At 56.1% G+C, this 12,333-nt stretch overlaps 1 protein-coding gene across 1 annotated transcript in view; it reads left to right on the top strand.

The window, feature by feature from the left end:
• TSNARE1 (t-SNARE domain containing 1) overlaps positions 1-12,333 on the top strand; it is a 143,296-nt gene that overhangs the window by 33,244 nt on the left and 97,719 nt on the right. The window contains exons 6-7 of the mRNA XM_012000967.1: positions 3,664-3,741; positions 4,594-4,663. Of these exons, the coding sequence (XP_011856357.1) occupies positions 3,664-3,741; positions 4,594-4,663 (148 nt within the window). The remainder of the gene's footprint in view (positions 1-3,663; positions 3,742-4,593; positions 4,664-12,333) is intronic.

Below are 12,333 nucleotides of genomic sequence, written 5' to 3'. Positions count from 1 at the left end.
CGCCTTGTTCGCGTGGCTTCGGTACATTTGGGACTGCGTGTCGTTTCCGACACATGACCCCGCCTCGTTCGCGTGGCTTCGGTACGTTTGGGACCACGTGTCATTTCCGACGCATGACCCCGCCTTGTTCGCGTGGCTTCGGTACGTTTGGGACTGTGTGTCGTTTCCGACACGTGATGACCCGCCTCGTTCGTGTGGCTTCGGTACGTTTGGGACCACGTGTGGTTTCTGACACATGATGACCCCAGCGCGTAGGTGTGGATTTTGCTTTCACAATCAATAGTGTTTTAAGTAAATGAACGTATCTTTTTTCTATTTACCATTCTGGCGTTCTTTAATTCTTCATGGAGATCCAGTTTCTTGCTGCTACTTTCACCCTAACTAGCTACTTCTAACGTTTCCTGTACTTCACATCTGTTGGAACTGATTCTTTTCACTTTGGCTTGTCAAAATCTGCCCCTGTGTTAGAAATCTAATTTCCAGTGGGGGTAGAATTCTAGTTGCAAGTTTTTCCTCCCAGCACTTTGAAGACATCCTTCCATTGTCTTTCGGCTTCCACAGTTTCTGACGAAAGGCTCAAATCTTTTCTTATCTTTTGTCTTCCTCATGAAATGTACAGTTTTTTCTCTGGGCCACTTTTCAGGTTTCTTTATCACTGGTTTTCTGCAGTTTGCCTATAATATACCTTGGATTTAAAAAATATATATTTGTTCGGCTTGTGGATTGGTGAAATTCTTGAATCTCCGAGTTTGTAGTTTCATAAAATTTGAGTACTTTTGGTCATTATTTCTGGCAATTCTTTTTGTTTGTTTTGTGTCCCCTCCCCCCTGCTGCCCCCCTCCCTGTGTGTGCCCCTTACTGGCCTGTGACCTTGAGCAGGTCACCTGCCCATCTGTGAATGGGGAGGGTGATCCTGGTCCCTAGGATGGGTTCTCGTGCTCCTCTTGCCAGAGCTTGTTCCATGGTAAAAGAAAAACTTGAGCTGAACTAAATTTAAAGGAGTTTAGTTGAGCAATGAACAATTCATGAATTGGGCAGCCTCCCGAGCCAGAGTATGCTCAGAGACTCCAGCACAGCCATGGGGTAAAAGATTTTGGACAGAAAAAGGAAGTGACATACAGAAAACGGAAGTGAGGCATGGAAACAGACCGGTTACAGCTTGGTGTTTGCCTTATTTGAACATGGTTCGAACTGTTGGCTACGTTTGGCCAAAATTCAGTGACTGGCACAAGTGTAGGGCACGGTCCGTTTACACTGCCTGTTGATATCATTCAAGATGTACAAATCAACCTGTAGGCCACACTGAAAATATGTAAGGAGGCACCTTTAGGCAAAACTTGATTTAACTCATCATCACTCTTGTTGTTCCACGAATGCAACTGAGACCCTGGCTTGACCTTGCTAGGCTGGGCCATGGTGGCATCGAGGGGTGGTGGGTGCTGGGTGATGCCTCCTGGAGGCCGCCTGGCAGTTCCTCCTTTCTCCAGTCCTTGCCCTGAGTGCAGCTGCTGGACCCGGAGGCCTGGGGCTGGAGCAGGGTGGAGGTAGCCGGACGGAAAGTATGCAGGGGGCCAGGACTTGCCCGGGAGCCAGAGGTGCACAGAGCATCCGTGGACAGACCTGCGCACTCCCAGATAGAGTGCTAGGATCAGCCCTGCCCTGACCAGGCAGCTCAGTGACCCCGAGCAGAGCCGGACTTGGGCCTTGTCCTGGTGGAAACCCAGATGTCCAGCCAGGGGTGCTGTGTACCTTCAGGCCGCGCCACCTGAGGCCAGTCCACACAGGGTTGGTGTTGGGAGGGTCCCCGTAGCACCCCTAGTGTCTTCTAGCCCTCACACCTGTTTGTAGACCTCAAACCACGCTCTTTTATTGCTAAATTTTAATATGGAAAATTGTAAACTTGCAGAGAAAGTTGAAAGAACTGCACAGACACCCCCATAGCTGCTACCTGGATGCCAGCCTGGAGTCTCTACCTGGTTTAGTCACGCCTTTAGTGCCTCCACCTGCGTGCATTTCAGAGTGAACTTGGCCCTCAGTGCGTTTCCTTCCGAACGCTGGTTTACTTGCCATTCACTCCTCTTTCATTTATGTACAGTGAACCGCACAGCTCCTAAATGTGCCATCCTGGGCATTGTGACAGTTCGTGGCAGAAGTGTGTAACCCACAGCTCTGTCCAGGCCCAGGGCAGGCCCTCACCCACAAGGGTCCCTCCGGCCCTGCCCCAGTTCCCTGGCCTGGCCCGGAGGCCCCGGGGATTGCCTTGGTCGTTCTGGACCTGCGCCCCGTTTGTGCTGTCGTCTGAGCAGTGTTTCTGAGATTCACCGTGTTGCGTGCCTGGAGTTTCCTTGCATGCAGGCCCATGTGGCCGTCCCTTCCCTGCAGCCCTCTCTTCGGGTGGGGGCTGGTAGCAGTCAAGCTGCCGGGAGCTGGGAGTGCTCTTCAGGAGCTTCTCTGGATGTGTGCTCTGCTCCTCTGTGAACCCCGGGGCTGCTGGCTGGAGGGTGGGCAGGCCTCGAGTGTTTTGATGTGCTTCGACGTACGCTCTGCCCCTCTGTGTAAATGCCCAAGATGCTGCCTGGGGGGCGGGCAGAGGGCGAGTGCTTGCCGCTTGCAGACCCTTCCCGTAGTGGCCGTGCCGTTTATCCTCACCGTGCGGCGGGGGAGCGTTCCATCCACCATGTCCTCATGCGAGTGCTTGCCGCGTGCAGACCCTTCCCGTAGTGGCCGTGCCGTTTATCCTCACCGTGCGGCGGGGGAGCGTTCCATCCACCATGGCCTCATGCGAGTGTTTGCAGCGTGCAGACCCTTCCCGTGGTGGCCGTGCCGTTTATCCTCACCGTGCGGCGGGCGAGTGTTCCATCCACCATGGCCTCATGAAGACTTGCTGTCCTCACAATGTTCTGTAGGTTTTTAAAAACTGAGATAAAACCCAGTCACTCAGAATTCACCATCTTAATCATCTTAAAGCATACAGTTCAGTGTCTGTTAGAATATTCAGCATTCTATAATCACCACTTTCTAATTCTGAAACGTTTTCATCACCCCCAAAAGGACCCCCGTACCCATTAGCAGTCATGCCCATTCCTCCCTCTCACTGCCCCTGCCCCGGCTCTGTCCGAGGATTGGTTTGTTCTGACGTGGTAGATGTGTGGAACCATGCAGCATGTGGCCTTTTCCCGCTGGCTTTCATCTCCGTGTGTGCTGCGCTCAGAGCTCACCTGCATTGTGTGGAAACCAGTGTTTCTGTCTCCGATGCTGAGCTGGCGGTGCAGAGCTGGACCTCATGTCTGTTACTTCGTCAGCGGTGCTGTGCTTTGACTCTTAGTGATGCTGCTCTGAGCCTCCACGAGCAGGTGCTTGTAGCTGCCGGGCACACACGCCAGCTGCTGCGGTGTACGGGAGCTCAGGGTGCAGCCTTTCTGAGGGACCACCCCCTGCCTTCCTCTCCTTTCTTCCAGCTCGTGGGTACTTTGAAGGCAGGCATGGGTGTCCAGCCCTGACCCCAAGGTGGCCAAGCCGCAAAGAACCCCTGAGAGGGGTTCAGGGCCACTTTGCCGCCTCTCAGGTCCCTGCCCCTGGGGACTGCCCAGAGCGGTTAGCAGAGCTGGGCCTGCAGGCTTCACCCTCAGCCTGTGTTCTCTCCTCCTCCCTGTCTTCTCCCAGCCACCCAGGTCGATCCACGTGACCTCCAGGAGCTGTTCCAGGAGATGTCAGCCAACGTCTTCCAAATCAACTCCAGTGGTGAGTCTGCGTCTGGCCCGGGCCTGCCCCTCCATCCAGGTGCCCTGGACCCCGACACGACGTTGGGAGTCGAGGGTGCTGGTGCATGGCGTCCCCCCCTCAGGCTGTCTTGTGGTGCAGTCCCGGGTTTCTTGGGTGGGAAGGAATAAGTGCTGGGTCAGGGCCGGGTGCCGCTTCCGCCGGCTGCTCCTACCCGCTGCTGGCTCCTCTCCCTGACCCCACGCTGCTCCTTCTCGACACCTTTTGTGTGATCTGGATGGAGCCCAGTGGAGGAAGGAGCATCCCAGGGCCTCTCAGACTTGCAGACCAGAGGTCACTGCAGGAGTGAGCAGAGCCTTCAGTCCTTAGGGACACCTTAGCCTCTCAGAGGGCCCTGTTGGTGCACATAACTTGTGTAACTCTGGCCTGGGTCTGTGACTCTCCCATCTCTTCAGTGTGGTGAGCACAATTCCCAGCGAAGCTGTTGCATTTAGATCTTTGAGAGCAGGGACGAGAGCCACGTGTCAGATGGCCAGGGGAAGGGGAAGGGGTGGGGTGAGGGGAGCAGGGTGGAGAGAAGCTGTCCCCAGAGCCAGGGCAAGGCTGCTGGAGGCAGCTCCTCAGAGCCCCTGAGCTGCACGTGGGCCTGAGCGCCTGTCGCAGACCAGCTGAGGGGGGGTCCTGGCTGGTGTGACCTTATGCTGAGGTCAGTGTGTGCCCTGGTCTCCAGGCCACTTAGGTGGTCTGCCCTGGCTCAGGCACTGGTCCTTGGGCTCTGCTCACCCTGCCTGGGCTGCAGTGGGCCACCCATGTGGAGTAGCAGGGGCAGGGAAGCTCCTTCTGCCCTCACCCTGTCCCTCTTCTCTCGGGCAGTGACCTCCTTGGAGCAGAGCCTTCAGTCCTTAGGGACACCGAGTGACACGCAGGAGCTTCGGGACAGCCTGTGAGTGTGTGGGCCATGGCATCTCCATGCCTGGGCGTGGTGCACATTGGGGGGCAGGGGCAGGAGTGTAGTCCTGTGCACACAGGCTTTGTCCACACAGCTGCCTGCCCACAGCTGCCTGGGCACACGTGTGCACATATATGCACACACACCTACGGATAAGCCTAGTCAGTGCTGTGAACCTGAGACTGGGCTCTCAGCCTGCAGGCGCCCGGGGCACGCAGGTGCACCCCGCCCCGACGTGGAAGCCTCAGTGCACCTGTGCATGCCCCAGTCACGCGCATGCGTGTGCTGAGGTCGGGGATGCATGCCTCCTGGCACACGCTTTTCCCTGCCAACGTGCTCCAAATGTGTCTTTCACGTCTGAAGGCTCCCTGTTGGGGCCTGCTCAGCTGTGGACACAGGAGGTGAGACCAATGTGCCATTTGCACAGCCATGGGCTAGGTTGGAGTGGGGCGTCCTGTCTCGCTTCTGCCCTTTCGGGGAGCTGAGCCTTGGCGGGCTCCCACTGGACTTTCCTTGAGGGGTGCCTAGCAGCCTGCCCTGGGTTGGGCTGGTCTGGGATGGGGAGAGGTGCCTTGGGTGCTGTCTGCTAAGCCTGAGCCCTGGCTGGGCTGGGGAGGGGAGGGAAGGGAGCATCTGTCCCAGGTGTGGTGAGAGTGGCACTCTGGGGTCCGAGGGGACACTAGCAGTCTATACCTTGGCCCTCCATCTGGTCCCCGCTGCACTTGCTGCTGTGACCTTCCATGCTTGCCTGTGTCTCGCCCTGCAGTGAGCAGGATGCCCGCAGCCCCAAGGACCCCAGCCAGCCCCAGGCCACTGCATTGGAATGTTGTCCTCAGGCTCCCCTGTGTAGAGCTGGTGGCCACACCAGCCTCGTGCCCTGAAAGGGCCAGAACTGAGGAGGCTGGGAGGGCCACGGCTCCCACAAGGGTAGAGGGTGCTGGAGTCTCTGCTCCTCCTCACAGTGGCTCCATTCAGTATCCACAGGCGCCCTGCCACACAGCCCCACGCTCCAGCTGCAGAGCACCCTTTGCAGATGTTCAGGGCAATTCTATTCTTAGCCTTTTTTTTTTTAAGCCCTTTTATGAAACTGAAACTTACTGTTTTCTGATGTGACAGTGACGTAGGCTTGTGATGAGGAATTTGGACACAGGACGCCTGGGAACCACTGTTAGCATGTCAATGTTCCCTGCCAGCCTTCCTCACACCCGTGCATATTCGCAGAGTCAGAGCTCAGCGAGGGACCCTGGACCTGCTGGTCACACCCGGACTCTGGGGTACTCAGGCTCAGGAAACGCGTAGCCTCTCAGAGGGCCGTGTTGATGCACGTAACTCGTGTAACTCTGGGCCAGGTCTATGGCTCTCCCATCTCTTCAGTGTGGTGAGCCGAGTTCCCAGTGAAGCTGTTGTGTTCAGGTCTTTGTGCCTCTGCCCGGCTCCTGGGTTAGGTCACAAGGGCCAAGTGGGACGGGCACTTGAGGACCCTGGCCCTCATGTGCGCATCCTGGGCCGCCCGGCCTGGTTAGCCGAAGACCGACACCACCCACTGTGGGCCTTGGAGAGGAGAGAGGGCCCCAGCGTGGGGGAGGAGACTGTCCTGGTCTGAGGACCGAGTATCCCAGCACCGTGGCCCTCCCCTGGGCCAGCCTCAGCTGTCAGGTCTGGACACTCTTGCCTTAGTACTTTTCTGGTCCTCCCTGTGTGGCCGGCTGTGGTCCTAGCCTGCTTGTCATAGCTTATCTAGAGCCTTCTGTGGCCCCTCGGATGCTCCCATATCATGGACTGTTAACGTTTAAAAATAACTTTTGAGACCAACATGATTGCCAGTTCTGTATTTCCTCCACATTGACGAAGTCGCCAACTAAGGACATTTAAAGGATATACCTTCATCCATGGCCGCCATCATTTCATCAGGGAAGAGGCTTTCCAGCCCTGCAGTGTAGGAGGGACCCAGTCTCAGGAGGGAGGGTGGTCCTTCCACCTGAATACATTCAGCTTCAGAAAAACCTCACCAGGTGGGGCCCATTTCCCTCATCCCATGCAAGGCTGATGTGGCCAGGTCATTTCTGTCACCTGCCTGCAGACCCCACCCCAGGCCTCCCTGTCACAGACCCCCACACTGGAGTCCAGTGGCCACGTTGCAATCCCGTGGGCGGGGCTCAGTGGCAGCTCGGCTCACACACTCCTGTCTGGGCTCTATTCCCTTCCACCCTGGGGGCCGTCACCATGTGGAGATGGTGTGTGGGCTGGCTCACCCCATGGTGTGTGGCTGTCAGAAATACTCGTTCCTTGGTGCCGAAAAGAAGAACTAGTGTTCAGACAAAGAATTTTCTCAGCAAGGCAATTTTACTTTCTGCAGAAGGAGTGCTGCCTGTTAGCAATCCTGCCACGAGAGCACAGTTGAACAAAGAAAGGCAAGAATATTTATCCCTTATGCATTGGGTCCTTTAGACCTGATTGGCTAACAGCTTAAAACTTTCCTGAATAGGTAAAGGCAAAGGAGAACAAAAGGAAAAGAGGAAGTTGCTTGTGAAAGAACTTAGAAAAGTAGTCACATTTCCAAATAAGGACGGTGTGTAGGCTATGAGCCGGGACGTGTTTGAGCATGTTTAGAACAAGTATCTTGGTTAAAGTACAAAGACATAGAATGTACTTATTCCCTTATATCTAACAGCTACATAGAATAGGACTTGGCAAAGAGTTATTAGTATAAAAGCAAGGAGGCTTGAAGGAAGTTAGTTTTTTTAAAAAACTATTATTTGTAACACTTATGATTTATTCTTTAGTAAGAAGGGAAACTTTGAAGGGGACATTTTTTACTTTCCACAGTGGCACAGAGGACCCGCTCCCCTTGGAGCTTTTGGACTTGTTCCTGTGGACCGTGTTCTCTGATCTGCCTGGGGCACGCGTGTTCTCTGATCTGCCTGGGGCACGTGTCTCTGATCTGCCTGGGGCATGCGTGTTCTCTGATCTGCCTGGGGCACGCGTGTTCTCTGATCTGCCTGGGGCACGTGTGTTCTCTGATCTGCCCGGGGCATGCAGGGGTTCGCTAATCTGCCTGGAGCACGCATGTTCTCTGATCTGCCTGGGCCACGTGTGTTCTCTGATCTGCCTGGGGCACGCAGTGATGCCTCCCTCTCACCTCTCTGGGTGTGGTGAAGGTGTAGGTTGAGTGGCCCTAGTGGGGGTGCATTAGAGGTGGCTGCTGAGGGTCTGCTGGCCCGCTGCCCAGCATGCAGCGATGGGAGTGGGATCTGGGTGAGCTGGGCTGCTGCTCCACATGAAGTGTGCTCTTCTTCCCGGCCTGGGATTTTTATGTCAGAATCAGCACCAGAAGGGCTCAAGGAGCCTTGGGTGACGTTCATTCAGCACTGCAGGCTCGTGCTTGGCAGCTCTTTCAGGGGCTTAGTCCTAACAGCCCGCCTCCTGCAGTGAGAGCTTAAGCAGGGCAGGGCCATGATCCATGTATGCAGTTCATCCCATCCCACTGGATTGAAGGCAAGTCCCTGTGGCAGGGGGGTGGCCAGCAGGGTATGAAGAGCTGACCTCCTGCAGTGCCCGATGGAGGGCTCTGTGAGGGGGCCAGAGAGGGCTCACAGTGCCCTCCATATGTAAAGACAGACCCATTTGCCAGCTGGTGTAGAATTGCACCCCTCTGTCCCTCTGTAAGAATGGACCCGTTCACCAGCTTGTGCAGAACTGTGCCCCTCAGTCCCACTGAGAACGCACCCATTCGCTAGCTGGTACAGAACCGTGCTCCTCTCCTGCTGTAAGGATGGACCCAATTGCCAGCTGGTACAGAACTGCCCCCTCTCTGTCCCACTGTGAGGACAGACCCATTCACCAGCTTGTGCAGAACTGCACCCCTCTGTCCCACTGGAAGGACGGACCCATTCACCAGCTTGTGCAGAACTGCTCCGCTCTGTCCCACTGGAAGGACGGACCCATTCACCAGCTGGTGGGCATTTGGGTGACTTCATTTTGAGCACGATGAATAAAGCTGTGGTGAATGTAGGTGTGTAGGTGTTTGCGTGGGTGTAGGTTTTCACCTATCTTGGATAGATCCCCAGGACTGGACTTGCTGGGTTATACAGTGGCTCTTTGTCTAACCCTTTGAGGAACTGCCAGACTTTCCAAAGCAGCTGCCCCATTTTACACCCCAACCAGCAGTGCTGGAGGGTTCCCATCTCCCCACCTCACTGCCAGCACTTGTTGTTATATGTCTTTTGGATGTGGCTATCCTCGTGGGTGCGAAGTGGGGTCTTGTGGTGATCTCATTTGCATTTTCCTGATAATTGATAGCTTCAAGCATCTTTTGATTTGCATATCTTCTTGGAATAAATGTCTATTCAGATCCTTTGCCCATGTCCTGATTGGGTATTTTTCTTTTTACTGTTGAGTTGATTCCTTCTAGAATTTTTCTCCTCCTGTGCAGCCCATGCTCTCCAGGGCTGTCACTGGTGCTGTTTCCTCATCCGTCTCATGCTCTCCGGGGCCCTGGCAGGTTCCTCATCCGTCTCATGCTCTCCGGGGCCCTGGCCTTTGCTGCTGCAGGTTCCTCATCTGTCTCATGCTCTCCGGTGCCCTCGCCTTCACTGGTGCTGGTTCCTCATCCATCTCATGCTCTCCGGGGCCCTGGCAGGTTCCTCATCCGTCTCATGCTCTCTGGGGCCTTTGCTGCTGCTGGTTCCTCATCCGTCTCATGCTCTCTGGGGCCCTGGCCTTTGCTGCTGCAGGTTCCTCATCTGTCTCATGCTCTCTGGGGCCTTCACTGGTGCTGGTTCCTCATCCATCTCATGCTCTCCTGGGCCCTGGCGTTCGCTGCTGCAGGTTCCTCATCTGTCTCATGCTCTCCGGGGCCCTGGCCTTCATTGGTGCTGGTTCTTCATCCATCTGCTCCAGCCTCTTTTCCTCTCTGATCTCCTCCCCTCCCTTGGTGGTATTGCATATCCCACAGCTCAGAATCCCTCCTCAGTGGAGCGTTGGAACCCTAGGTGTCCCTCCAGCCCTGTCACCTTCTCGCCTGCTAACTTAGGGTCCTTCTGGACTGACCTGGGGTCTCCCTGTCAGTCCCAGGCCAAGGAAGGGACCTCCAGGACCCCACCCTACCCCTGCCCTCGCCAGTCATGGGCTGGCCTGTCCACTCCTCTTGAACTGTCACGTGTCCGTGTGCTTCTCACCTTCCTCTCCACCTCCTGGTCCAGTCCCAGCCTTGGCTTCTGGGCTCCTGCACTTTCTCCTCTTGGCCTCCCCACCCCTGGTCTTGCCCCTGACAGTGGATTCTATATGTAGAGCTCAAAGTGATCTTTAAAAGTGTGGATCTGATCACATCGGTTCCTGCTCAGGAGGCTCCAGTGGCCTGCCTCCCAGTAAAGTAAAACCCAGAGTCTGGGCTGTGGCCTTTCAGGTCTGCCCAGCATGACCCTCACTACTGTAGACCTGTCTCATGGCCACACCACCTGCTCCAGCCACATGGCCTCAGACTTCTGCCCGCTCTGCCCGCCTCACTTCCAGGCGCTCTCATGCCAGGTCTTGCTGGCCCGCTTGCCCTGGTGGTCACCTCCTCCACCGTGGGCGGTCCCTGGGTCTGTGCATCAACACCACTGCATTGTGTTGACTTGGGCGTCACCTGCTCATGAAGCTGAGCCGTGGTCCACATTGGAGTCACTCCTGGGGCGTTGCCAGGTCTAGGATGGGGCAGTCCACCTACTGGGAAAGGGCAGGAACTGGGAAATCAAAGCAGCCCAACCACAGGCTCTTCCCATGAGCCCCCTCAGGCGAGGGACCAGCAGGGGCACTGCAGTCACTAGGAACACGGGCAGAGGGGCAGGAGCGCGGATTAAGCACTTGGGTCTGGAGCGGGTGGCAGGGTGTCTTCCAGGGCAAGTGTGTCATCTGGGAGCTGGCATGGCAGCTGGGAGAGCTCAGGGCCCGCTATCAGGGAACCTGGGCTGGTCCTGACCCTACCTCTGCCCACTGCAGCTCACCAGCTCCGGCCTGTAGGTGCTGTGATTCAGGGCCTTGTGTCCTCGTCTGTAAAACACGGGTGGTTATGGGAGTAAATGAGCAGGTGTGAGATAGGCAGGACGTGAGGTGCTTCTAAATGACATCTTAAATAATGACAAGCAAATGAGAGAGCCTCTGTGCTCAGGTCAGTTCTGGCCCCGGCAGACTAGGGCAGGGCGCTAGGGCAAATGGGCCTCAGGTGACACACCCCCCAGGCAGGCCTCGCAGACTCCTCAGTCACCTGACTGCTGGCAGCAACGGCACCACCTGAGTGGTGGTGCAGGAGCCGCCGAGCTGGCAGCTGTGCAGGCCTCGCACCGGAGTGCTGGGAGGGGGATGCTTGGGTCAGTTTTCCCGCACCCTGTAGCCGCCTGCCTCGCCTCTCAGCAGAACCGTGCAGAGCTGGCTTTGTGGGGATACGTGGGTTTTGTAAAGCTGTCACGGGGCTTCAGGTGCAGTTTGATGAAGGCTCCAGTTCACTTGGTTTCTTTTGGCTCTGCTGATGCATCAGATTCAACCTCAGGCCAGCTTCTCTTGAGGCGACAAATGGGTGTTACGGTTCCGGGCATTGCATCTGTACTCCACATTGAATGTGGAGAGATGGGCTCTCTCTCAACATACAGCTAGCGTTTCCAGCTTTCTCTGCCTCACTTGGCTCCTGGCTGAAGCAGTCCAGGGCAGGCGAGGGTCACAGGTTCACTGGCATGGGCCTCACTGTGGTGTTGGGGTCGTAAGACAGGTGCAGTCTCATCCCTGTCCCTGCACTCGATCCGCTGCTATTCCCCAAGCCATGCGTGCCGCGGTGACGAAGTGGGACCCCTCCCTCAGTGGCTGTGAGGATGGATGGGGAAGTGAGACACAAGTGGGAGGTGCCCTCTATTTGCTGTTGTGGCAACTGCCCGGTGATGGCGAGTGGGAGTGCTGACATCATCAGTCCATTCTCTAGTTAGGATGGTGACTCCCTGGCTCCGACAGTGTGAGCTCCCGTGTCCTTGGGCCAAGTGCCCTGCTGGTCCTGCGTTGCTCTGTTGCCCTTGCTGAGGCACCTCGGCCTTTGGAGCAGTGTCCAGCCTCAGATTGGAGTCGCCATTTCCCGGAGGAGCCCCCTCCAGTGGGACCCACACTCAGCCTTGCTGCCCCATTGCCCCCAACGAGGCCTCCCCGTGCCAGCAGGAGTCTGCCTGAAAGTGCCTCTTTAGGATGCCTCTCATACTTCGGCAAGAGGCAGAAGTTCCAGAGAGTCCCTGATGACTCACTGTCCACTCTGGAGACCCAGGAGGTGGCCATGAGCTGTCCCTCCCCTCGCCCACCCCATGCCACGGCGTTCAGCCGCCCGCCCCGGTGCTGCCCCCTGTGCTGCCCAAGCGTGTCTCCTCCTCTCATGCCCCTTTCTAACTCCATATACATTTTAGAATCAGCTTGTCAATTATTTCTTTTAAAAAAAGCTTTCTGTAATTTTTTGGGATTACCTTGAATCTGTGGGTAAATTAAAGAACTGGTATCTTAACAATATTGTCATCCGGCCCATGCACACAGCCAGGCCGGCCTTTCATAAGAGTATTGTCATCCAGCTCATGGACACGTCCAGGCCGGCCTTTCATAACAATATTATCGTCCAGCCCACGGACACGGCCAGGCCGGCCTTTCATAACAATATCATC

Source organism: Mandrillus leucophaeus, unplaced genomic scaffold (assembly GCF_000951045.1).
Source record: "Mandrillus leucophaeus isolate KB7577 unplaced genomic scaffold, Mleu.le_1.0 Scaffold644, whole genome shotgun sequence".
NCBI classification, from domain to species: domain Eukaryota; kingdom Metazoa; phylum Chordata; class Mammalia; order Primates; family Cercopithecidae; genus Mandrillus; species Mandrillus leucophaeus.
Note: the sequence above shows the minus strand (reverse complement) of the source record. Positions and strands in the feature narration are given on the sequence as shown.